Genomic DNA, 27282 nt, shown 5'->3' on the forward strand with positions numbered 1-27282 from the left:
ATAATATTTAAAAACAATTTTTTTATCAGTTATATCATAAAATATTATTTAAAAAAGTTATGTTGCCATGTTTGTCATTTTTTTAACCACAATGATTTTCGAAATTAAAATTAAAAAATATAGTTTTCTATAGTATCTTTTAATGTAATTTTAATATTAAAATTAATGGTATAATTCATGTATTAAAAATAAAAGCATTAATTCTAAAATTCAAAAAAATTTGAAATTTATGGCTTTTTAAAATTGTGTTTGTGTTAAGAATTATAAGAAATACGGAGATGAGAGAATGAATAAGAATACTTTATTCATCATTGGAGGCCTCTATTTATAGAGTGCATTTACATATTTGAATATTAGATAACACGATAAAAGATAATATCAATGATCATCTACAAAAAATTATCTATAACACTCCCCTTAGATGATTATTGAATTACAGAGAGATGTGGGGCTTGAGTGCTGCCTCGTTAAAATCTTGTCAGAAAAACCCAATGGAAAAAACCTGAACGAAGGAAAAAGAGTACAACAATAGATGCCCCCTGATCTCAATCATCTAAGGTCCTTTAACTGATGCATCCCTATTTTGTGCACCAATTTCTTGAAAGTTGATGTCGGCAGTGCTTTTGTAAATAGGTCAGCTACATTATCACTTGAACAAATCTGATGGACATCAATATCACCATTTTCTTGAAGCTCGTGTGTGTAGAAGAACTTTGGTGAGATATGCTTTGTTCTATCCCCTTTGATGTAGCCTCCTTTTAATTGTGCAATACATGCAGTATTGTCTTCGAATATAACTGTCGGGCTATCTTTGGTTGTTGGCAACCCACATGATTCTTGGATGTGTTGCGTCATAGATCTCAACCATACACATTCTCTACTTGCTTCATGCATTGCCATAATCTCAGAGTGATTTGAAGATGTTGTTGTTAGGGATTGTTTCACTGACCTCCATGATATAGCAGTGTCTCCTCGTGTAAACACATAGCCTGTCTGGGATTTAGCTTTATGTGGATCGAAAAGATACCCTGCATCTGCATATCCAACTAAAGAAGACTTTGATTTTGTTGAATAAAACAATCCCATATCAGTTGTACCACGAAGGTAGCGAAAAATGTGTTTTACACCATTCCAATGTCTTCGGGTTGGACATGAGCTATATCTCGCTAGAAGATTAACAGAAAATGCTATATCAGGACGAGTATAATTTGCGAGATATGACAATGCTCCAATCGCACTTAGATATGGTACTTCTGGACCTATGATCTTTTCTCCATCTTCAAGTGGTCGAAAAAGATCTTTGTTAGCATCAAGTGATCGGACAATCATTGGTGATGCTAATGGATGTGCCTTATCCATATAAAGCGCTTTAATACCTTCTCTACATATGATGATTGATGAAAAAATATCCCATCTTGTAAATGTTCAATTTGTAGTCCAAGACAAAATTGTCCTTCCCAAGTCTTTCATCTCGAACTCGCTTTTCAAGTAATTGGCAGTTTTAGCAAGCTCTTTCGGAGTGCCAATAAGATTTAGATCGTCAACATATACCGCCACAACTGCAAAACCATTATTTGTCCTTTTTATAAATACGCATGGACAAATAGCATTATTTGTGTATCCTTCTTTTAACAAATATTCACTAAGACAATTGTACTACATGCGTCCAGATTGCTTTAATCCATACAAGGATTTGTGCAGCTTTATTGATAACATAGTCTTGGGAGTTGTATTATTTGCTTCTGATAGTTTGAGTCCTTCAGGGACTTTCATATATATATCACTATCAAGTGAACCATAAAGATAAGCAGTTACTACATCCATGAGTTGCATATCAAGACTTTCTGATACTGCTAAACTGATCAGGAATCGAAAAGTAGTGGCATCCATCACAGGTTAATATGTTTCCTCATAGTCAACTCCAGGTCGCTGCGAGAAACCCTGGGCTACGAGTCGAGGTTTGTATCTTATAATTTCACCATTTTCATTCCTCTTTCTTACAAAAACCCATCTGTATCCTATTGGGACTACATTTTCAGGTGTTCGAACTACAGGTCCAAACACTTTACGTCTTTCTAGTGTATCTAATTCAGCTTGTATGGCCTCCTTTCATTTTGGCCAGTCATTTCTTTTTTTGACATTCATTAACCGATTGTGGTTCTATGTCTCCATTATGCATAATGTCAAGGGCCACATTTAGGGCAAAGACATTATCAATAATTGTATCATTTCGATCCCACAATTTTCGAGATGATAAGTAATTTGTTGAAATCTCATTATTTTCATTGAGTTGCAATTCTTCAGGAATATTTCCTACGCCAGGTTCATCGATTTCTCTTACTATATCATCTGGAATTGCTTCTTCGGGAGCTTTTGAATTTTCTTTATCTTGTACCTTTCTTTTTTGAGGTACAATATCCTTTGAACCACTTGGTCGACCACGCTTCTTGCGTATTTTAGATTCATTTGCAGGTTGAATATTAGTTGGTCCTACAGGGACATCAATTTTCACGGGGGTATTCTCTGCATGTATATGTGACTTTGTCACATTCTTTGTATTGACAAAAGCATCGGGCAATTGATTCGCAATTCTTTGCAAGTGAATAATTCTTTCAACTTCTTGCTCACTTTGATTATTTCGAGGATCATAATGAGATAGTGTTTTCTCATTCCAACTAAATTTTTGTTGTTTTTTAGGATACAACTTTACTACCCCTAAAGTTGAAAACTCCGACTCATTAAAGTGGCAGTCTGCAAACCTCGCAGTAAAAAGATCACCCGTCAAAGGTTCCAAATATTTAATAATAGATGGTGAATCAAATCCCACATAAATCCCAATTCTACGTTGTGGACCCATTTTGGTTCGTTGTGTGGGTGGGAGAGGGACTTGAACTGCACAACCAAATACTCGAAGGTGACAAAAATCAGGTTCTCGACCGTAAGCAAGTTGTAAGGGTGATACTGGTGATAATTAGTTGGTCTTATGCGAACCAATGATACAGCATGTATTATAGCATGACCCCACGCAGAAGATAGAAGTTTCGTTCTCATCAGTAATGGTCTAGCAATCAACTGCAACCGTTTAATAAATGCCTCTGCCAAGCCATTTTGTGTATGAACATGGGCAACTGAATGCTCAACTGAAATCCCTATTGACATACAATATTCATCAAATGCCTGCGATTTAAACTCAGCAGCATTATCAAGACGAATTTTCTTGATTGAATAATCTGGGAATTGAGCTCGTAATTTAATAATTTGCGCAAGTAATCTAGCAAATGCTATATTTCGAGTTGAAAGCAAACTCACATGTGACCATCTAGTAGACGCATCAATCAATATCATGAAATAACGAAATGGTCCACATGGTGGGTGTATAGGCCCACAAATATCCCCATGGATTCTTTCCAAAAAGGTTGGAATTTCAACATCAACCTATGTAGGGGAAGGTCTTATAATTAGTTTGCCTTGTGAACAAGCAACACATGAATAATCATTATTCATAAGAATCTTTTGGTTTTTTAAAGGATGTCCATGTGAGTTCATTATTATTTTGCGCATCATTATTGCCCCAGGGTGACCAAGCCGATCATGCCATAGTTTGAAGCTTTGTTGGTCGACAAACTTCTGGTTTGTGCAAGTGTTTGCTTCAATTGCTTTTATTGTGGTAAAATACATCCACTACAAGAAATATGGGATTCAACAACACGCAATAGACAACGGTTTTGAGAAAAACCGTTGTCTTTTTTCATTTAACAACGGTTTTTAATAAAACCGTTGTTGTTGTTTATTTTTTGTTGGAAAAAAACAACGGTTTTTAAAAAATCGTTGTCTTATGTATGCCAAAGACAACGGTTTCTAAAAACCGTTGTCTTTAAATTTTAAATTTTTATTTTTTTAATCGAATTTTTTATTTTTATTTTTTTAAAATTAAACTTTTGTACTCAATATACATATACATAGACTAGGTGTTTCTTCCTATACTTGCAACCCGTTTTGAGAATCCTCTGCCTGGTGAAAATCGAAACCCTATTCTTCTTCCTCAAAAACATCAGCACGTCAGATTCAGATTCTAGATGGAGATTTCAAGCGATTGGAAGCGATACAATGGATATTTCGAGCGATCGGACGCGATACAATGGAGATTTAGTGTGGTATGGAATCGATCGAAAATGAATTGGGGATCAATCGTTTGGAAGTTGGATGGGAGATGCTCTTCGGAACCCTCATCTCCAACTACAATCAGGTTTTGTTCTCATAAAAAGTATCAGAAGCATTTGATGAAAAAGATTTTTCGGAAATTTTCCATTTCGTTTTCTTGTAGGTTGCGGGTTTATGACAAAGCAGAGATACAGATTCAATTGGTTCAGCATGAAACTCAAACTCCTTCAAATCGCGATTGCTTCTTCTCCGCCCGATCTCGTGGTTTTATTGCCGAAAATTGAACAAGGGTTTTTGAAGCACACATTTAGAGCTTCGATGTGATGCCAATTTCATAAGGTAATACTCACGTTTGGTTTGAATTCGAGAAGTTTAGGTCGCGAGTTGTTCTCTGTTTGTGTTAATCGATTTTCTTGGTTTGATTGTTATGATCGTAGTTTGAGCTGCTTATTTTCGATCTTAAGAGTTACAACTGCTAGTGTTTCTGATTTTTCTGCTGCTAGCCATTCGGGCGTCTTTGCAATTGTTTTGCCGTCTCAGAGTTATTTTTCTTGTTTATGAAAAATGCACATTGAAATAAGCAAAATATTATTATATATGAAATAAGCTGGTGCTTTAATTATAATTATGAAGAAGTAATTAGTCTACTTTTAATTCCCATATTGATCTGCGGGCAAGCCACATATGAAAGTGGTTTGCTGCAGGGCGTTATGGTTGTTCATATTTGGCCAGCATTGTTGAGCCACCAATATGATCTTCCCGCAGCATTCTGGAGTTATATCCAACTTCCCCTTCTTCAAACTAGTGATAATCTCAATGATGCAAGGCCTGAATTTCACGATCGCTGTCAAGCATCCTATCGTGTTTTTTTCACCCGATATTTCTGACGTGGTTGAGATGCTGGACCACACCAAACATGTCATCGTGATCACAAAAATTATCGAACTCTTGTTCAAAGCCATAGTAATTCCTCTTCTTTTCTTTTTTTCCCGATTGTGTAGTACGTGAGATTTTGTGGTGGCTACCTAGAAATATATATATATATGTTTTCTTTTTTCTTTTTTTCCCCAATATATGAAAGCTTTGAGATCAATTTGTGGTGGCAAAGATGGAATTTATATAGGGGCGATGGATGATTATTTTTACTCATTTGTTGTGATTTTCGTTTGTGACATTTAATCTTCTATGATATGATCGACTTGAACCAAGGGATTAGCATTGATCTCTCCAATCTCCCTTTCATGGGATATATCATATATATATATAATGATTTCAATCTATTTCCTAATTTACGTACTGTGTTATATATAATTCCATGATTTATTTGTAATCCCATTGACTACGGGATTGTTTTTATTAATTTTTGCATCTGTCATATTAAGCAAGTTTCGTGTTTATAATTTAATTATCAGTTGCTCTTTTAAGAAATTGTTTTCAGTTTGGAAATGTAAAGGTTTTGTTTTTATATTATTATTTTTCATTCCTTAAAAAATGTGTGATTTGAATTGCACTATAGTAAGTTGATTTTTTTTTTTGTTGAGTTTTCGTTTGTTTAACTTGTCAAATTTTGGTTTCGCTTGTCTAGTAACTTGTATTATTTTGAAACAAATTATGTTTCTTTTTTATTTATGCTCGAAACACAACATGTCGTTTAGATAAATTGTAGTTTCATTTTCATCACTATGTAACGTACCATTGATACATCTATTGATTGTCTGAAGATAAAATGAACGCATTATTAGAAGTATTTTCTTAGTATTATAGATTTTCTTCATGTGCAAGTAGTGCCACCAACTCTCGACTCCAAGTTATTCCATAAAAATATACAAGAAAGGAAGAAAGGAAGAAAGAAAAAAAGCAGCCAAATCAAGGATTCATGTAGGTCATTACTGGAGGTAATATAACATGTGCAGTAGTCTTCTGATGCTGAAGCGCAATTAAATAGCTTAAAGTTGAGTTTTTGGTACATAGATAGGATCACAAGGATCTATCTATGCTAGCCAAGGTGTGAGAAAAAAAAATGTGTTCACAAGATATGAAGATTAGCTTCATGGTCTATTATCTATCTCCTTGAATTTATGTTCATTTACTTCACCTCCTATTCTCTCACGCCTAATCAAAATATTTCTTTATGAGGATATGCAGGCTGCTAGAATTTTTTGGTGGTTCTTTTGTACAAGCATGAGTTTAATGTTCGTTATCAAAAGCTGGAAGATAAATTGTATATAGCTCAATTATTTTTCCCACTTGTAGGCCAGGTATTTGAGTTTATCTAATCCTTTTATCAGTTAGAATAACCTAAGCTATGTTCTATGAGGAATATGTCAATATCCCTAGATGTGATGGTCACAACAAACTTGATTATTATTTTGCAAATTATACGTAATTTGGATGATGCCTCTCTTATCAAGGCTGTAATACTGCTTGATTACTCTTGTTGCTGTCATTTCAGATTTTCCTTGTTGATTTATTGAACCGCATGCTCTCCGGCCGATTTGGGAACTTCTTTTGTAACAGGTATTGATCACTACCCGGTTTTGAGATGATATGATATGAATATTCTTTCCCTGCTATGTTTTTTTATACTTGTTTTATTGAAAAATTAGCCTGCAGATTGAGCTAAAGTATAGTATGCAGGATAATTATTTTCACAACCTTTGAACTGAAATTTCAGTATAGTATAATTGATGCAAATTGACTTTTAACTGTGAACTAGTAGCTAGCATATTTGCACAGACCATTGTTTAATAGTTTCTTGTGTGAAGTTAACCTACGACAATATAAAGTATTTGAATACTTAATATTATGCATTGATGTGGGTAACAACTTCATAGAGTATGTGAATACTTAATAAATTAATCAAGGTCAGCAACTTCATTGTTCTAATGTTTCTTTCCTCACAGGTGGTTCTAGCCAATGGAGGTATAACTTTGAATTCGCCAACTTTCTTTAAGAAAAATACAGATCACCATTCTTTAAGATGTTGGCAGGTTCTGCCTTGTTTTGCTCAAATATGTCCTTACTGAGTATTTTCCTATGATTTACTTGTGGCTTTTAAACGTGATTGAAGCGATTTTTGATTAATCTACTTTTGGAATTCATTTTAGGAGAGACGAGACAGTTCATTGAAATATAATGATGTGCAATCACAAATTGAATTAGTTTTTGGATCTCAACTTTGTTTGCTTCATATTTTAAGTTAGTTTCAGCTGTAAGTTTGATATTCCAGCTCATTTTTCCATCACTCTTGCTCATTTAATTTTAATTAGTTTGATATTGCAGCTCTTTTTTTTCACTTACAATGTATATTTTATGTTCAGGAAACTTGAGATGTATATTGTCCGAACAGACAAATCAGAAGAAAAAATGGATGCGACCTTCATGAAGAATCTCTATTAGGAAAAAGATCGATGTTGTTTCAAATTTATCAATATATGAGCATAACTCTAGTTTTTAATGTGCATGAAATTAGAATTGAAATTTGAATATTGATTAATTTACAATACTGAAAATTGTATATTAAATTTTATTTTCAAATTTCAAAATTTGAAGAATTTATAATTTTGGAAATTGTATTTTTTTTAATTTTATATCTAAAATAAGACAAGGGTGAAAAACTGTTGTTAAATGGGTTTTAAAACTGATGTTAAAGGTCTTGTTGTTAAAAGTGCAATAAAAAAGACAACGGTTTTTAACCGTTGTCTTTGTGAGCCAACGACAACGGTTTTTCACCGTTGTGAAACCGTTGTTGTTGACACAAAAAGACAACGGTTTTTAACCGTTGTCTTTGACCGCACTCTTTAACAACATGGCTTTTAATATCGGTTTTAGATCCTTTTTAACAACGTTTTTTCACCCTTGTCTATGAGCTTTTTTGTTGTAGTGATCCCAGAAGGGAGTGAACATAACTTTTCTTTTATCTGCTTCTGGCCAGATATAATAGATGTAATACCAAGGTATTCAACATTATTCTCATTTAATGTTTCAATATGATATCCATTTCGACGGATATCTTTAAAGCTGAGCAAATTTCTGCTGGATTTGCTAGCATATAGTGCATTTTCAATGTATAGGCTTGTATCATTTGGTAAAATGATTTTTGCCTTTCCATAGCCTTCAATAATTTTTGATGCACCTGATATTGTTGTAACATTATTTTCTGCTAATGTTAATTTCAGAAAATACCTTCTATTTTGAAGAATGGTATGTGTTGTACCACTATCTGCTAGACATTCATGATGATATTTCATCATTAATCTAAAAAGAGAAATAACTTAATAAGTCATAACTTCAATAAGATGTCAAATAGTAGGAAAAATTACGATAAGAAATGATCAATTATTTATTGAATAATTCTAAAACAAAACTTCAATGACAACCTAAAAGAGAAATTATGAGTAAAACAAAAACCACGACCTAAAACAATTAAAACAAAAACAAAAACAAAATTCAAAAGAAACAACTATTTTATGTCTTTCAACACACCACCACCAACCAAATGATCAATATTTCCATCTGGACGAGCAAAGAAATCTTAGACATCCAAATGAGTTATATCAACTGGATCATCATTGTCCAAAAAATTTGTCTCTATTTTTCCTTTTCCTTTTATCGAGTTTTGATAGAGGTCCACAAGATGTTTTGCCGTACGACAGGTACGAGACCAATGCCCTTCCACTCCACATCTGTAACATTTTTCTTCATGCTTATTTGAACTTTTCTCATCTGTTGTTCCATAATCGGAATTCCACTTCTGGTGGAATGTTTTATGTTTCTTACCATTTTGTTGCCGATAGTCTTTTTTTTTTTTTACTGCGACCACGTCCACGCGCATGTCCTCGCTCATGATTTTGAGTTGAGTTAGCATTTGCTTCAGGAAATGCAACTTTATTTGCTTCAGGAAATGGTGCAGATCCAGTTGGGTGCAACTGATGATTTTTCATGAGCAACTCATTATTTTGTTCAGCAACAAGTAAACATGAGATAAGTTCAGAATACTTTTTAAATCCACGCTCACGGTATTGCTGCTGCAGGAGCACATTTGATGCATGAAAAGTGGAGAAAGTCTTTTCTAACATGTCTTGATCAGTAACTTTCTCCCCACAAAGTGTTAGCATGGAACTAATCTTGAATAGTTCAGAGTTATAATCACTCGCAGATTTGAAATCTTGTAAGCGTAGATGCATCCATTCATATCGGGCTCTTGGCAAAAATACCGTTCTCTGATGGTCAAATCTATCTTTCAGATTTGTCCAAAGCTCTTGTGGCTCTTTCACAGTGAGATACTCAACTTTCAACCCATCATTGGGATGATGACGAAGGAAAATGAGTGATTTTGCACGATCCTGCAGGGATGTTTTGTTTCCTTCTTTTATAGTATCTCCTAAATTCATAGAAACAAGGTGGATCTCGGCATCTATTATCCATGACAAATAGTTTTTTCCGGACAAATCAAGTGCTTCAAATTCAAGTTTGGTGATGTTCGACATGATGAAATCTATACATAACATAAAAATCATGAATATTCATTAATACACAATAAATATAAATATAAACATGTATATACGAGTTTAAAGTCGAGAATGAAAATTTAACAATGAACATAAATTATAGTACATGCATAGCAATCATACGTGTGAGATAATTCATGCTTCAATATTCTAATTATTGGATAATGATGTGAATTCTAAATTCATGCAATTTATATATATGTGTACATTATCAATCTACATCAATATTATAATATTGAAACAAGAGAAAAATATTATTTTAAATCATAGACTTTGAAATAAGTCAAAGTCTTTGAAAGAGGATCAATTTAAATAGTTATTTAAATAGATCATAATTTTCATCAATATTCTAGAATACAAGCATCATCGTGAATTCCAAAAAAAATGAACAAATTTATATATCATACATATATTTCAAACAAACACACACACACACACACACACACACACACACACACACACACACATATATATATATATATATATATATATATATATATATTTAAAACCGATATCCTTCAAGAACATCGAAAATATTTAAGATCTTAAATCATAGATCTTGAAGATTAAATATTGTGTCACTTCAGGGACACCAATATAGAATAAAAGTAATGCTACTTCAGGAGCATTAATAAAAGTTATGAATTTGCGTTCTTCAAGAACATCAACATAACCTAGAGCTTGTGTTACTTCAAGATTATCAATATCAAATCTGAATATTGTGCTACTTCAGGAGCATTAATTTAAAACAAGAAGTATTAACATAAGACCAAAATTTATGCGATTTCGATGGCATCAATATTAATTTAAATATTGTGCTTCATCGATAGCATTCATAGAAGAAATTTTTTTTTGTGAGTTTTACCTCAAAGAGCACTCGTGCTGATAACGTGTTAAGAATTATAAGAAATACGGAGATGAGAGAATGAATAGGAATACTTTATTCATCATTGGAGGCCTCTATTTATAGAGTGCATTTACATATTTGAATATTAGATAACACGATAAAAGATAATCTCAATGATCATCTACAACAAATTATCTATACTTTTTTTTTCTTCAAATTATACAAATTTAATTAATCAATAATTTAGAAAATATTTATTAAATAGGCTAAAAACGAGAAAAGATGGAAGAGAAAATATGTATTTAGAAATGTGATTTGAAAGATAAAAGGGAGAAATATGTGGAAATATGATTTGAAAGAAGAGAGAATAGATTGAAGAAATGAATAATTAGAAGTCTATATAAATCTTGAGGTCGAATGAGACAAATTTTGACATTTTAGTATTGTATTTTATGTTTTTATGTTTGTAGTTTAATGATTTGATGGAGTAATTAAAAATCCATTGAAAATTTGAATACCTCTAAATTTTTATGAAATTTTTAAAAGTTAATGTTCAATACCACATAACTTTTTGGCAAAAACTCCTATGAGACGGTCTCAAGGGTCATTTTTATGAGACGGATCTCCTGTATGGGTTATCCATTAAAAAATATTACAATTTATGCCAAAAATATTACTTATTATTATAAATATGGGTAGGATTGACCCGTCTCACGGATGAAACCGTCTCACAGGAGTGTTACTCTAACTTTTTAAAACTCAACGAAAGTTTATTTTGAATAATTCTGGATGTAGTTTAAAACTACATGGAAGTCTATTTTGGATATATTTGGATTCGTAAAGTTTATAAAAGTTTAGATTGAATACATATTCATTTTTAAACTCAACCAAACTATTTCAAAATAATTAAATCTCTCACTTTGAATACACTTCCTACATTGAATCTATTAATGTGCTAAATATAAGGTTTTTTTTTTTTAAAAAAAATTTGGAATAACTTAGTAGGACCGAAGGTTTATCGCTTTACCAATCGTGCAACTCTGATTTTTTTAAACCACACAACATTCAAAGCGCCATAGTTCGATAATTCTATCTAATAGAGACAATTATTACATCCAACTAACGTTTTTTGTAACTATAAAACCGTATATTTGTCCGAAAACATTCAAAATTGTTATTCTAATTTTATTTGAAAAATAACAATTTTTTTTTTTAAAAAATTGTACCCAAACTTTCGATATCAATTTTACGAAAAAAAAACCGACCAAACACGACTATACTCGAATTATTCGTCTTGAATTTTTGGTTGGTTAGAAAAGAGTTATTTCAACCAATTAGATGTGGTCCAAATGGGGTGCTATGTAAATTGTAATCATTAAACGCCTAAAAGATTGGCGGAGAACATAAGTCCAAGCCTAGTGAACCAGGCCGGCAACAGCCGATTGGGACAGAGACGACACGAAGTTATATGCTACGCTGAACTCTGCCTTTGTCCGATCACCTGACCCAACATCTCCGGTGGTATGCACAGAGCCAACAAATCGAAGTAGAAGAATCAAATGAGCTGTATATTAGCGCCATCCAAGAAGAATTTGTGAAATGGAGTCTCCATTCAAGCCGGATATTCTCAGAGGCAAAGTAGCTCTGTTGACCGGAGGCGGGTCGGGAATCGGGTTCGAGTTATCTACCCAGTTCGGTAAACACGGAGCCTCCATCGCAATCATGGGCCGCCGCAAGAACGTCATCCACGACGCCGTCTCCGTGCTTCAATCCCTTGGAATCCCCGTAAAAATTCTTCCTTTCTGATCAGTAATCTCCGCCATTGTTGTAGTTCTTTAATGGGTATATTTAGCAGCCATGCTTTAATTTTGTCAAGTGTTTTTTCAGGCGGTTGGATTCGAAGGGGACGTTCGGAAACCGGAAGATGCACGGCGAGTGGTGGAGGCAACTGTGGAGAAGTTTGGAAAGCTGGACATCCTCGTGAACGCAGCTGCCGGAAATTTTCTCGTACCCGCAGAAGATCTTTCGCCTAATGGTTTCAAAACAGGTTTGGCCTGGCTTCGGCTTCCACTTGTCATTCATATGGTCACAAAAACTCGTGCTCGTTAGAGACGGTCTTACATATCAAATTTTTTATGAGACATATGTAGTATTGGATCACTGGTGAACAAGATATATAGATTGTCTGAGAAATGAATATTGAGTTTTTAAGTATTCAAGAGCATAACCACAAGTTTGTGTTGGAAAATGATGACCAAACCGAATCTGTTACTAAAAGAATTTGACTTAATCATCACTCACTTCCCTGCAAGTTTTTAAACAGAACAAGGTATTGTTTTGGAGAGCTGCATTTCTCGGCTTTTATTTAACAAATTCTGAAATTTTCTGAAATTTATTTAGAAAAAAGATAGAATGCTTTATACAAGCTTTCCCAAACATTATTCAAGTATGATAAGCTTTTGAATCTAATCAGCCTCAATCCAGCTTGAAAACACGTGGAATAGACCGTTTTGCTTGATGTTTCTTCAGACAACTTTTGATCATTGATACCATTTTTGTCTGTCATTTGTATGAGAAAAGCAACAAAACTACCTGATTGTATCCATATATGCAGTGATGGATATCGATTCCGTTGGAACATTTACTATGTGTCACCAAGCGCTTAAATATCTCAAGAAAGGCGGACCGGGAAAGGACTCATCCACGGGTGGATTTATACTAAACATCAGCGCCACTTTACACTACACGGCGTCTTGGTATCAAATCCATGTATCTGCAGCTAAGGTCTCTGATTTTCATCCTATCTGTTCAAATGCTTTGGCTTTCTTGAAAGTTTATTAAGTTAGCAACTTCTATCTCTAGGCTGCCGTCGATGCCCTCACAAGAAATTTAGCTCTTGAATGGGGTACGGACCATGATATTAGAGTCAACGGGATTGCACCAGGACCCATAGGAGATACCACAGGCATGAGTAAACTTCTGCCTAAAGAGATAAATGACGGAGGGTATGAAACTATGCCGCTTTATAAAGTTGGTGAGAAGTGGGATATTGCAATGGCTGCTATATATCTTGCCTCTGTGGCTGGTGCGTAATCTTGGCACTTGTGGTTGTTTCTTGATAACTGTTTGTACCCAAGGTAATCTTGACCACTTTGAATTGTGCATCCAGGCTATAAACGGAACGACCCTCATTGTTGATGGAGGGCTATGGTTGAGCCAGCCACGCCACCTGCCCAAGGAGGCAGTCAAGCAACTATCTCGGACCCTGGAGAAACGATCGCGTGCTGAACCAACTGGAATTCCTTCCAGCAAGTTGTAGGCCTGTGAAGAAAACTTGCAATATTGTTTTGTGAATTATTTTTCTCTGTATTCAGTGGAATTGTGGGATGTAAACATAAAACTTTCACACCTTTGAGTTCAGAGATTTCAGTGCTTGTTCATGAAGACAGTATAATTTTCCTATTTTGCATTCTAAAAATATGATCAAGAATCAACTCAAGATCTGAGATACGAACAACCTTAAATGAAAACTTGTAAAATGTCATAAACTGTTCTTCTAAAAACAGTAACTAAAGAAATAAACTTTTTCCATAGAAAATATATCTTACTTTTTTGTTTTGAAAAAAACAAAAAAACAACTGATTCGAAGTTTTTGTGGTGAGATGGTTGTGCATATATGTGTGTGTACAACAATTTAGATTGGCCCATAACATAGATCACAAGATAAAAGAGAAAGATAAAATAAAATAAAATAAAATAAAAAAATAAATAAATAAATAAAATAGTACAAGATAAGTGAAAGAGCTTCAAAACCATATAACATCGCTTACCTCAATCTCCCCAAAAGAGTTAAACTCATATCCACACATAACTCACCTCTCCCCTTATTCCTCATTCATTCCCCGAGCACACGCAGAGGGAGTGCTAATGGCATCGGCACCAGCTTCTCCTGCATTCTGTGGCATCCCCAAGTCTTCATCCGCCACGGCCAGGGCTTCCCTCAGTGCCCCCACGACCCGTTTCTTCGGAAACGTGCCGCTGCGTCGTCTGGGCTTCGCCGCCACCGCCGTGGACCCGTTATTTTCTCATCACATTGCCAATAAACTGCGATCACTGTTATTTGGAACGGCCCAATGGGAGTGTTTGAGTTTGAAAAGTTTGCCTTTGGCACTGAGGCCCTTTAAACCAGTGCAACCGGAATTTCCAGTTGTCGCCACTGATTGTGAATTTCATACATATCCAAATAAAAAAGTAGCATAAATCAACATCATGTTTTGAACCTGTAATATCTTGGTCGAAACCTCAATGTTTTGAAACTCTTTATGTTGCCTACATGATACTGCACATCTGACATTATGGCACTAAAATTCTTAAATTAAAACGAGTTTGTGGCTAGTGAATGATTGAAATTTGACGTTGAATTGGTGCATTGTATAAATATCTGAGTTACATTCACTACAAGAAAATTCAAAAACAACACCACTTAAAAGACAACGGTTTTTATTAAAACCGTTGTCTTTTACTCTTTAACAACGGTTTTAATGAAAACCGTTGTCTTTGAGCTTTTTTTAAAATTCAAAAACAACGGTTTTTTAAAAACCGTTGTCTTTGAGGGGTAAAAGACAACGATTTTTTAAAACCGTTGTCTATGAGCGTGTTTTTAAGGTTTCTTTGATTTTTTTTAATAATTAAATATTTATTAATTTTATACCTAATATTTTCCACCCCTTCAATTTTCTAGGATCGCTTCTCTCTCCTCTCTCTTCAAAATCGCGATGCCTCACTCCTTCAAAATCGCGATGCCTCTTCGTCGCCAATCTCGCGGCTGTTCAGCGCCAAAACCAAAACTTGATTGAGGGTTTTTGTAGTACACGTTTAGAGCTTCGATGTGATGCCCATTTCAAAAGGTAATACTCACGTTTGGTTTGAATTCGAGAAGCCTAGGTCGCGAGTTGTTCTCGGTTTATGTTCATCTATTTCTTCATTTGATTGTTGTTAGGATCGTAGTTTGAGCTTGGAAATGGGCTGTTTTCGATCCTAAGACCGAGTTCTCTTCGAGTACAGCTGCTTGTTTTCTATTTTTCTGTTTCTAGCCACCCTGGTCTCACCGGGAAACTGCCGTGCGACTTCTTGCTCCAAATCTGGGGCTTCTTCTTCGATTTTAGAGAATTCCAACCTTGGATCGATTTCCGGTAAAATCTTGTTGGCTTTTTCTTCTTTAATTTCTGTCTCATCTATTCTCTTTTATTTGTAGTTTCTTCCCAAAGAAATGTGGTAAACCATGATTATTAGAATAAGATGATTAAAAGTTCAACTAAGCGATCGAGTATGCCTTTGATGTTAATGGACGGTTCATATTATTTTGCCATCTTTCTGCCATAAATTTCTCCTTGTTTCCACAAAGCATTTAATTTTCTTGTTTTTCATTGTAGATTATGATTATTTCTTGTAGTTTACTATCATCTTTATCATACTAGCCATTCTCGTATCATACTTATGTGCAACTCGAGCTACCAACGTTTGTAAGTGTTTCCATCCTAGATAGGACAAATACCAACACTTTTCTTTTCGTATGTTCCTCCTCAGATTGTATCGTTCCTTGAAAATAGGACCTTAAATAGTCAAATGTTTGAACTGCCTTTGAGGTTTCTTTTTCTCCACTGCTTTCACATCTTCTCAACTCACACTGGGGTGAGTTCATGACATTTTTTCATTTCTCTTTTTGCAAAACACAGCCTTCCCATTAGCTATCTCTATTCTCTACGGTAGAACATGGAGGAAATGTTCATGTTCTGTTTTTAAAAATTAAGCTTTTCATACTGGTCATTACCTTCACCTTAAAGTTAAGCAGTTAAGTTTTTGTGTACATGCCAGTTTGTGCTCGACTTTAAATGAGTGCAACAATTCGATTAATCAAATTTTGTTTGTGAACTAAATGCTTCATCAGGGAAAAGCAGACAATGCTGCTGTTGAAAAAAGTGAGCTTCATGACAATTGGGATGACGCAGAAGGGTACTACGGTATGTGTCTAACCATCAACACGATAATCTGTTTTCTATATATGTACTTCCTCTTAGCTCAATTGGACTCGAAGAGCCCATCTGTTCCTTTCTCTTTCTCAAAAGCATGTAGTATATTCATAGGTGTCAATACACTGTTCTAGCTCTTTGAGGTTGCAACATAGCATACTGGTGTCATCAACTGAAGAAGAACGGAGAATGTTAAGTTTGACAACAGTTTACATTTCTGTCATTTTATTCCTATTTTCAAATTTTTTTTTTGTCCAGACTCCTTGGTAGCGCTTATCGTGTACGCCCAAATTACCCGACTCAATCAGATAAACAATTAATGCAGTAGTGTGAGTAGGGATCGTTCCCATGAGGAAAAGCAAATTCAATGTGTTCTAAATAAATAAATAAAGGGGGTTTTGAGGTTGAGATTAACTATTGAAACCTTTAGACAATTAAAATTTACTAACATGCAAAGTTAAATAAAAGACTGGAGAAAATCGATAGGAGACGAGACTTGGTATCGGTCGACTACACCCTTGACATTCATTCATTCAATCATTGATTCTCTAAAAATAATTAATCTTATTAAATATTCGCCATTGAAAACTCAATTCCTGTTTCACCGTAATTTTAGTTAATTAGAAAACAGCATTCAAAATTAACCCTTACCAATGAATTAACCCGATAACAGCAATCTAGATTTAAATACACGATAGCATTCAAACTAGTAAAACTGACGAATCTAGACAACACAAATACCAGCGGTTGTATTTAGCCTAGTCAATAATTGATCCTACGAAATAATAAATTCAACAGCAGAAATTATCACACGTAGTTGCTTCGCAAATTAGTTTATTCAAACAATTACGGATTTGAACTCTAATTTAGCTATCGCTCGCAATACAAAATCCTAAAATGGCCAATCCTAAAATCTCGCATACAAACATAAAATAAAACAGATCAAAGATTGATACTTAATAAAGATTAAACACTACGAATCAAATCTCATGAACAAAATATATCAAGGTTTCGTCTCCCTCAACCAAGTAAAAGAGTTTAGCTACAACGATTCATAACTAAATTCATAAAAATTCAAAGAAAAGAAGAAAACCAGAGAGTAAAATTCAAGAATAAAACCTAGCCTCCAAATTATTCTCAAAAGTCTGATAATAATCCTCCCAAAACGGAATTAAAAGTCTAATAGAGGCTAGGAACTAAAATAACAAAATTACCAAAATTAAAACAAACTTTCCGGAAAACAACGTCCGCTCGATCTGCAACATCCTGCGGATCGAGCGGCGTAAAAAGTATCAACTCTCTGCCTCGCGTAAATATGTGTCGCTCGATCTGCAAACTTTTGCGGATCGATCGGCACAAAACGTCCAAGTCTACTGTCTTCAAAATATAGGCGCCCGCTCGATCTGCAGACTTTTGCGGATCGATCGACGTGAATTCTCCAGAAATTCTTCAGCATTTCTCCATTCCTCCGAGATTCCATCTTAATCCGCAAAATAAGCGACCTAACCACAAAAACACGAATCCCATCATGCAAACACGGAAAATGCAATACTAACAAAATGCTAAAATAAAACATGCAACTAATGCAAAACAACAACAAAATGACACTAACAAAAGCAATAAAAACATAATTATCAAATACCCCCACACTTACTCCTTGCTCGCCCTCGAGCAAGTTATGCAAAAACAAAATGAAACATAACAAACACATAAGCGAGGACGAATCACGCATATCATAGCCTCAGAGAACACCACTTTCATCTAAAAAAATAAGTTCATAGCAACTCTCAATCATCAGTGATACACCTTCAGTCGAATGCGAATGTGTGTGTGTGCCATGTTACCCCAGTTACATGCAACTTCAAAAGAAACAAAGTTTCAAGACTGTTCGCCGACCTATAACAATTCAGTGTAAGTTTCACTTTTCAAGTGTCCATTCCTTCCAATGACCTCTATACATATTCACTTCTCTTGAGATATTGAATTACACACCTCTGGATTTTGCACCCGGTATTGCTTTAGCCCCAATAATTACCCGCTAACTTAGCTACAATTAAGACAGGATTAGAATTTCAATCCCCTCGTCTATAGCCCGGATGGAGCATCAACCCCATTTAATTCGCATACTTAGCCTTGAATTTAATCTTTTAGGATTAGGATTTCAATCCTTTCTAGGCCCGGATGGAGTTGTATAAAATTTATTATTTTTTTTTCTAGGTGCGCCCAAGATCATAAGTGTCTTACTAGAGTCTCATCAAAATTCATAGAACACAATCAAGATCCACAACCCACCTATTGTCGTGTAATAGTCCAACAGACATCCACGATATCTAATACATCGCTACACTTCACCAGGTAAACATGCGTGCTTAAAATATTCAACAAACAACTTCCGGTTTCTCATATCCAATCAAGAGTAAATTTTTTTTCAAAAATTCATAATTTTTCAACTATCTCATCATAGGCTAGAAATCGTCATCCTTTTCTTATGCACACAAAACACACATGAAACAATTTACGAACTATATGCAAATACGCAACAAACACAATGATGCAATGAAATGTAATGCATGAATGCACCCCCATACTTAAACAACACATTGTCCTCAATGCCAGAGAACAAAAACTTAACCAAACAACTAAACAGAATGAAATGCAAAAACTAAAAACGTGACTCCCCTGGTTTACAGGTCTGCGGCGTCTTCATCTTCAGCCTCCGGAGGAATGACAGGAGAGGCATACTGGAAAGGGAAGGGCGGTGGATACGGCAGAGCAGCCGGAACAGCATTTTGATCAAGACCAAAGTGCAATGTGAGATTTCCCATCATAGCATCCAAAGCTTGCGAATTATGCGCCGCCACCGTATTGTATGCATCCTGATGTTGAGCGAAGGCGGTGAGTTCACGGATGGCATCGGCTTGGGAACGACGAGGAGGTGGAGGCGGCCTTTGAGGGGCTGGCAGTTGTTGGAAGTGGCCGTCTCTCATAAAATGCTTGACACGATGTGCTCTCTTGGCTTCGATAAAGGCGGAGTCGAGTGGGCGCTGAGGTTGCAACCACTCTTCATCATTCCGAACAACCACCCCGGTGCGTATGCATAGACAGGTGATAATCATGGGAAAATAAAGACCCACCGTGATATTATGGATGGACTTGTGGATCTCACTATGAAGAACACGGCCCACATTAATTGGTGCATCCACTTCAAGCTCATAAAGAAGGGTGACGCGCTCTAGACTGACATCGCTGGAATGTAATATCGGCATCAGACGCCAAATCACGAAAGCATACCACGATGCAGGAAGCACACGTAAGAACCGCTCCTTGAAGTTAACGAAAGAAATTGGGTCAACCCATGTAGCCCGGGGTATGCCAGTTGTTCAAGCAACTCGTCCAAATCCGGGCTGGCTTGTAGGCTTTGGTAGAGCAAATCGTCTACCTCCGGTATTTCAAATAAAGCATTCAGCTCATGGGGTAAAAAGGAAATCAGCTTCCCCCGAACAAATGCTTTGCTATCGGTTCTCTCCGCTGCATTTGCATAGAATTCGCGGACAAGCGGCACTACATCGGGTGGAGGTGACTCACAGAATTTTGCCCAACCACGCTCATGAATCGTCCGAACGATATCTGGATAGGCCAAGTCTGCCTCAAAACCACGTTCAGGAATGGGTGAACGACTTACCTTGGCTTCGATGTACCGATCACGAGCGGTGTCATTGACAAAGAGCCTGGTGAACTCGGCATAAGAACGATCAGCAGCCCGAGAAGAGGATTCGCCTTGGCTTCGGACACGTTTAGGCCCCATTGAGATTAGGAAGATGATAGCAAAAGGGAAAGATGCAATTTGTCGAACACCTTGCGTGCGAATAAGAATCCGGCAACTCCTTGAATAGCACAAGAGCAACAACGAAAAAAGACGTCCGGTAAATGCCTAAGAGTAGAAAAGCCCGATGAATATAACCCACGATGAGAAAATATCGAGAAATTCGACTGGCGGCTGAGCAAGGTTCCGACGAGAGAGAGGCCGGAGAAGATGATTGGAGAAGATTGCGTCCGATAAGTTGTTGCGTTGCCTCCGAGAGATCCCTGTGGATTGAAAAAAAAACGAACAAAGAATTAAAAAGAGAAAAATTTTGTAGGTAAGAATTTGGGGGTTTAGGGATTTGGAACGAGAGAAGGGAAAGAGGTGAAGGAAAGAAAGAAAAAGAAGGGCAGTCTGTGTTATAATTAAGGTAAAAGTGTTGTCGCTCAATCTGCAAGATGTTGCGGATCGAGCGACACAAAAATGTGTAAAGCACTGCCCGAGCAAAAGTGCTTTCGCTCGATCGGTAAGAAGTTGCCGATCGAGCGAGAGAAAATGTTCCAACTTACTTTCCCGAGGAAAAGAGCTCTCGCTCGATCTGCAAGATGTTGCGGATCGAGCGAGGGAAAAATGGCCAACTTACTGACTTGAATTAAAAGAGCTCTCGCTCGATCGGCAAGAATTTGCGGATCGAGCGGGAGAGAGAAAAAAAAATATTTTTTGATTTTTCAAAATTACGGAAAAACAAGAAAAACTGGGAAATAAACTTAAGGCTGAGGAAAAAAGAAACAAAAATAAAGCAAAAGCATAAAAACGAGCAAAAACAAAAGGGAAAGAAACACTGGGTTGCCTCCCAGTCAGCGCTAAATTTGCAGTCAGTCTATAGCTCGACTGCATGCCATGATTTATTCGACATTTGGCGGGGCATCGAGAGTGATATCGTGCTCGTCCCCTCCGACGTTCACTTGGACTCCTTCATAGTAGTGCTTAAGCCGGTGGCCATTCACCTTGAATGTTTTGGATGTGTCCAAACTTTGAATTTCGACTGCACCATGAGAAAAGACATTAGTTACAACAAAAGGTCCATTCCAACGCGAACGTAACTTACCTGGAAACAACCAAAGTCGTGAATGATAGAGCAAGACTTTCTGACCGACTTTGAAGTTCCGTCGAGAGATCATCTTGTCATGGAAGGCCTTTGTTTTTTCCTTGTAAATTTTAGAGCTGACATAAGCATCATTTCGGATCTCTTCCAATTCTTGCATGTAGTAGCCCGTAACCAAATCAGTAATTAAGGAATTAATCATAATTACTTGGGTAGAGTTCGGAAGCTCCGAAGGTGAGATCGGAAGCTCCGATCAGGATCGGAAGCTCCGAACAGGATCGGAAGCTCCGATCAATATTACGTCAGGCATGACGTGTGGCAAGATCGGAAGCTCCGATCAGGACCGAAAGCTCCGATCACCCCTATCCGGAGTCAACTAGTGATATTTTGACACGTGGCAGATCAGGATCTTCGGAAGCTCCGATGGCAGGATCGGACGTTCCGATCGAGGTTCGGACGTTCCGATCAAGGATCGGAAGTTCCGATCGTTGTCTATAAATAGAAGGCCGAAGCTTCACTTTCATTTGCCAATTTCGAGTTCTCCTTTCCATTCTAGTCCTTTTGGAGCTGTTCTAGTCTTCTTAGGCTTGGTCCGGAGGTCGGCGAGGCGTTCGGTAGTCGTAGCGGAATTGTGCCCAAGTTCTGGAGGCATCGGCATCAAAGGGCTAACGACGGACGAAGGTATAGCGTTTGCTTCCTATAAATATTTAGGAGTATGCAATAGCTTAGTTAAGGCTTTAGAGCACTTTAATGATAGTAGCATCATTTGGCAGTGTAGAGCAGACTATAGGCGTGGACCTAGAGTTGGTAGAGCTTGCACTGTTTTGAGGTACGAAAGTACTGTTCGAGATATCCTGACTGAGTATGCATGTATTATGTGACTGCATGATATTATGCTGCATTCATTTGCATCTTGCTGTATCTCTTTCGAGATGTCTGTTAGTAGGGTTGTACCCTATCCTGTTAGTGGATGGACTTCCATCGATTTGGGTCCGGCGTATCCACGGTTATCTCGGTATGGGAGCCACCTCCTGAAGCGACGGCACAGCGTGCTACATACCAGGGCCCGGTCTGTCTCTGTTATTTGATCATTGACCTCGAGTCTATAGGGAGTTCACTTTGCATGCATGTATACTCATACTCTCGCACTGAGCGTTTTATGCTCACGTCTTGTACTCTGTGTTTTCTGGACACCCTATTCCATGGGGCAGGTTTGCGATTGGACGAGGAGGGTGGATCCAGGAGGGGCTAGTCAGTGGTTGGCCAGCTGAAGCTTTGTCTAGGTTTTATTACTGTTGTTTGGGTTATACAGCTATTCGATTTGGTTGTATATTATTGGATAAATTACAGATTCCTTTACTTGGGGTTGTAAATTATTTTTGGTTTCCGCAGTTTTATTCTGATATCTGTTTAATTAAGTAAATTGCATGCATAAGTTCTGTTTAGTAGGTGATCCGGGTAAGGGTCACTACATTGCAACTGCAGCTTTCGGTGCTCGCCGCTCTCATCCATCTGCATGTTAAAATTTTTGATAGCCCAATAGGCTCTATGCTCCAATTCCACTGGCAGATGACATGCTTTCCCAAAAATCAACCGATATGGAGACATTCCAATCGGTGTCTTGAATGCGGTTCTATATGCCCACAAGGCATCATCCAACTGTAAGCTCCAATCCTTTCTTGTAGGATTCACGGTCTTTTCTAGGATAGATTTTATCTCTCTGTTTGAAACTTCAGCTTGACCATTGGTTTGTGGATGATATGCCATGGAAATCCTGTGCGTCACATGGTACTTTTTAAGCAAACTCGCCACAGTTCGGTTGCAGAAGTGCGTACCTCGATCACTGATGAAGGCTCTCGGAATTCCAAACCTAGAAAAAATGTGATGCTTGATAAACTCTGCAACAACTTGAGAGTCGTCAGTACGGGTGGCCTTTGCTTCCACCCACTTCGAGACATAATCCACAACATGTAATATATATATATATAACCATGTGAATTCGGAAAGGGTCCCATGAATTCGATGCCCTAAATATCAAAGATCTCACAAACTAGAATAGGTTGTTGGGGCATCTCCTTTCGTTGGGAGATGTTACCTGTCTTTTGGCATTGAGCGCACGACTTACAAAACAGGTAAGCTTCTCGAAATAAGGAAGGCCGGAAGAATCCGCTGTCCAATACTGTGAGACCTCGGTTCTAAACAACTAATCTCGGTATTAGAACAACAAATAGTCAATCAAGAACCAAGATTAAAAGCAATAAATTTTTTTTTTAAATGAACAGTGCTCCGCTCGATCTGCAAGATCTTGCAGATTGAGCGAGCCAAAAATCTCAAGCTTCTGTCCGAGGCAAAACAGCCCTCGCTCGATCCGCAAGATCTTGCGGATCGAGCGAGACACAAAAAAAATAAAAACAGAGAACAACATAAAAAGCTCTCGCTCGATCCGCAACTTTTTGCCGATCGAGCGAGGACAGATACAGAGCAAGAACAACAGAATTTATGCTAAAACTCAAGTCCAAAACCATCAACTAATAATCATGCATTATAATCATGAATTCTCCAACTAATACATGAAGTTCTAGAGTTGATCAAATTTCCAAAAGGCTAGAACATGCAACGATCATATCTCGACAAGGCTATTACAATACGAATACAAACATAAGAAGTTCGAATTCTAACATGCTACTATCTAAACTAGACGAACATGCTGACACGACTTCTAAACCGAGTCTCACTACTAGCTCTCCCTCTTGAAGCTAACCATGCCTCTTCTGACTTGGTCCTGCCCCACCTGTTGCCAAATACACATACAAAACAAAGCAACAGCCGGAAAACCGGTGAGAATGATAATTCCAGTAAAAGCAACATATCAAATAATGGATATACAACATGCTATCAAAATAACATATTCAAGTCGAAGCTAAAGATATGCATGTCTTTAAAACCAGGATATCGATTCTGATAAACAAGGGATTGCTGCTCTGCTTTTGGGATCCCGAGGATGAGATCACGTAACGACTCACCGACTCTCCCAATCGAGATGGTGCCACGTGTCCCACTCCTCTAGACTTTGAGCAATCATAATGAGTATGCTAGTGTAAGAGTGGGTGCCCAGTGAGCCAACTGTGTGGCTATGGGCTTTGTTGACTCTTTGTATAAACAATCTTTTGTTTAATATTATTTACACTTTTATGGCAATGACTTTATATTACTTCATATTGTTATATTGTGATATACTATTGTTGTTTTGATAAAGACCTTGAATATACTATAGTGTATGTAAGATGTGGTAGAACATGGAGATGTCTATCATGAAATACATCTTATAGTCACTGTATATTCTAAAACCGTTCCTAGTCGATTGAGCCGTCCGATAATAAGGATAAGGATCGCTCGAGTTTGAGACTAGCATTTGCGATGCGGAGTACCACGTTTCATTGGTAGGGAACATGGAGATGTTCGAAGCATGCAAATGGATATTCATAGGATGAATAGTCGAACTACCCTATCCGGACTTTCCAAGTGGTTATCACTTATCGAGTGGATAAAGTCCGCGGTTTTGGTTGTACACCATTAGTCCTTACGACTTGAAACATCATGGAGACTCTATATGCTAGCACTGTGCTTTGACTCGTTTACCGACTCTGAGGGGGTCATCAGGTGTCGAGATTGGGTACAGTTACGACACATATAGGAGTCAATGCATTGTTGTCAAGGATTCACCACATACTTGCGAGTGTGGATATCCTATGCGATCTGAGGAGATATTAGTGTGACAAATCTCTGGCCAGAGTACTTGATGTGATTTAAGAAATGGTTTCTTAGTAGCACATGCGATGTCACTAATTTGATCTTCAAGATGTATTGCATAGTTATCGAATCTTGAGCGACTCTCGATATACCAATGGTTGTTGATTCGATCGGGATATATGGATGAAGGGACCGTACTGTACGCTAACCAAAATCTACTGGTTCTTGTAGGCACTATCAGTGATACCTAGGGAATCATGGGGCGATGTTGCTAGGCGCTTTACCATGATTCGTTGGGCAAGTCGGAAAGTGTTGTTCCGAGTCACAAGGAGTTGTGAGCCCACGGCTAGCTGTATCCCTGAACCATTGAGGGTCACACAGTGTAATGGAGTTTTAATCCCCGTTGAGATAGTTAAATTTAAAGAGTTAAATTTAATGAACTAAGGAGTTGGACTTCTTAAATAAGAGTAAGGGAGTAGGATTTCCTAAAATGACATAGGGATGGACATTTTTGGAAACCACTGAATTCGGATTCAGGAAAATTTATTTTGACTTTAAAACGTGCAGAAATGGTTTCTGTGCACATTGGTGAAATCGTTTCATCAATCGGAGTCACGATGAATTTTATATTAATTTCTGAACGAGTGGGCTTTGCTTGTCGGGCCCCAGCTTATGACTAATGGGCCCTAAGGTGTTAGTGGCCTGCATTATAAATAAGTTATTTCAGTACAGAAATTACACACAATAGGTCATAATTTTTGAGACAGAGCAAAAATCGAAACCCTTCTCTCTCAAAGAATTTTCGGCCGTCCCCCTCCTGCTCTGCCCGAGAAAATTCCGGTCTGTGATTTTGAATCGCAGTAAGGAATAACGAATCAAATTCGTGTATTCTCTTCGCAGAAAACTTCTGATAGATTTTCTAGTGCAATCTATCAGAGGGATTAAACCTCTGTTCGTGGACCTGATTGAAGGCGTTCATCGGTTCCAGGGAGAGACAACAAGAGCAGAATTGTTCTGTTGGTGTCCATTAATCTCGTTGCGAGATTTGAGGTAAAATTTATTTAATTGTTATTTAAATTTTACACACACACGTAATTCAATCGATGAACGGTTGATACCCATACCATGGAAACGTTCCATGAAAAATTTTTAAACTTCCGCTGCACCGGGTATCAATCGTAATTGGTCTGGGAACTCGCCAGTTTTCCAACAGTGGTATCAGAGCCAGGTTGCTCAGATCAATCGATTGAATTAATCAATTGTACAAAATTTTTGAGTCTCGGTTTTTGAAACAAAATAAATATTTTTAAATAAAAAAAAAAAATTTTTTCGGGGCAAAACCCGGGCAGCGATTGGATCGCTGCCCGGTGGGGCAGCAATTGTTGCTGCCCCGGGCGGCGCACGGCGCCGCCCAAAGGGGGCGCACGGCGCCGCCCAAGGCGGCGACCGTCGCCGCCCAGGGCGGCGCACGGCGCCGCCCAGGGGCGGCGCCAGGCGCTGCCCTAAGGGGCAGCCGGGCTGCCCCCGGCCCGCGCCCCGGGTGCGGGCCGGCCCGGGAGTGTCCCGGGTGGCCCGCGGGAAAATTATATTTTTATTAATTTTAATATTTAAAATTTTATTTTTGGTCCGGTCAAAAATTGTTTTTGATTGGTTCACGAGATTTCGGATCGAATTGTTCGAGTCCGTAAATTTTAAAATTGATTTTGGATAAATTTGAATTTTTGGAAAATTTTAATATTTTATCCGTAAATTGAATTTTGAAATCAATTATTTTGGTACAATTGATGATAAGATATGATCTTATGATATATTGAGTAAAATATGATTTTATTTGTAAAATTGGATTTTATAGATAAAATATGATTTTATTTGATATGGAGATAAAATATGATTTTATATGTGAAATGTGATTTTATATATAAAATATGATTTTATCTTGTTTAAATTTGAATTGCCACAGCATGTTATCCAATAAATTAATTTTGAATTAAATGTTATTGGATAAGGATGATCGATTGCCATGACCAATTTTGTAGGTGTATGTTAGGAATTTACATTTTGTCTTTATTATTGTTGGT

General features: G+C 37.1%; 4 protein-coding genes and 1 long non-coding RNA gene across 7 annotated transcripts in view; 3 read left to right on the forward strand and 2 right to left on the reverse strand.

The window, feature by feature from the left end:
- Nucleotides 1-549: 549 nt before the first annotated feature.
- LOC140870614 (secreted RxLR effector protein 161-like) lies at nucleotides 550-1359 on the reverse strand. Its single transcript, XM_073273031.1, has one exon. It carries the CDS (start codon nucleotides 1357-1359, stop codon nucleotides 550-552), a length of 810 nt encoding a protein of 269 aa, XP_073129132.1.
- Nucleotides 1360-4021: 2662 nt separating this feature from the next.
- LOC140876516 (uncharacterized) lies at nucleotides 4022-6821 on the forward strand. 2 transcript variants are annotated; one of them, XR_012148823.1, is made up of 4 exons: nucleotides 4022-4246; nucleotides 4325-4500; nucleotides 6307-6419; nucleotides 6614-6821. It is a non-coding gene; the product is annotated as an uncharacterized lncRNA (long non-coding RNA). The 2 variants fall into 2 exon arrangements; XR_012148822.1 differs by having other exon boundaries at nucleotides 4022-4500.
- A 1802-nt stretch (nucleotides 6822-8623) lies between these two features.
- On the reverse strand, nucleotides 8624-9650 carry LOC140870629 (uncharacterized). The gene is made up of 2 exons (XM_073273032.1): nucleotides 8975-9650; nucleotides 8624-8694 (listed from the first exon to the last, which is right to left on the reverse strand). The coding sequence occupies exons 1-2, from the start codon at nucleotides 9648-9650 to the stop codon at nucleotides 8624-8626; spliced, it is 747 nt and encodes a 248-aa protein (XP_073129133.1).
- Nucleotides 9651-11885: 2235 nt separating this feature from the next.
- Nucleotides 11886-13962, forward strand: LOC140874952 (peroxisomal 2,4-dienoyl-CoA reductase [(3E)-enoyl-CoA-producing]-like). Of its 2 annotated transcripts, none has more exons than XM_073278455.1 (5): nucleotides 11886-12303; nucleotides 12406-12565; nucleotides 13133-13302; nucleotides 13381-13610; nucleotides 13690-13962. In XM_073278455.1, the coding sequence occupies exons 1-5, from the start codon at nucleotides 12118-12120 to the stop codon at nucleotides 13835-13837; spliced, it is 894 nt and encodes a 297-aa protein (XP_073134556.1). In that variant the 5' UTR covers nucleotides 11886-12117; the 3' UTR covers nucleotides 13838-13962. The 2 variants fall into 2 exon arrangements, with proteins under 2 accessions (XP_073134556.1, XP_073134555.1); XM_073278454.1 differs by having other exon boundaries at nucleotides 13381-13603; nucleotides 13688-13962.
- A 665-nt stretch (nucleotides 13963-14627) lies between these two features.
- The window catches only part of LOC140882493 (phosphoglycerate kinase 2, chloroplastic-like), a 68406-nt gene continuing 55751 nt past the window's right edge, over nucleotides 14628-27282 (forward strand). Inside the window, exon 1 of the mRNA XM_073288542.1 lies at nucleotides 14628-14693. Within this exon, the coding sequence (XP_073144643.1) occupies nucleotides 14652-14693 (42 nt within the window). The 5' untranslated portion in view covers nucleotides 14628-14651. The remainder of the gene's footprint in view (nucleotides 14694-27282) is intronic.

Source organism: Henckelia pumila, chromosome 1 (assembly GCF_033568475.1).
Source record: "Henckelia pumila isolate YLH828 chromosome 1, ASM3356847v2, whole genome shotgun sequence".
NCBI classification, from domain to species: Eukaryota; Viridiplantae; Streptophyta; class Magnoliopsida; order Lamiales; family Gesneriaceae; genus Henckelia; species Henckelia pumila.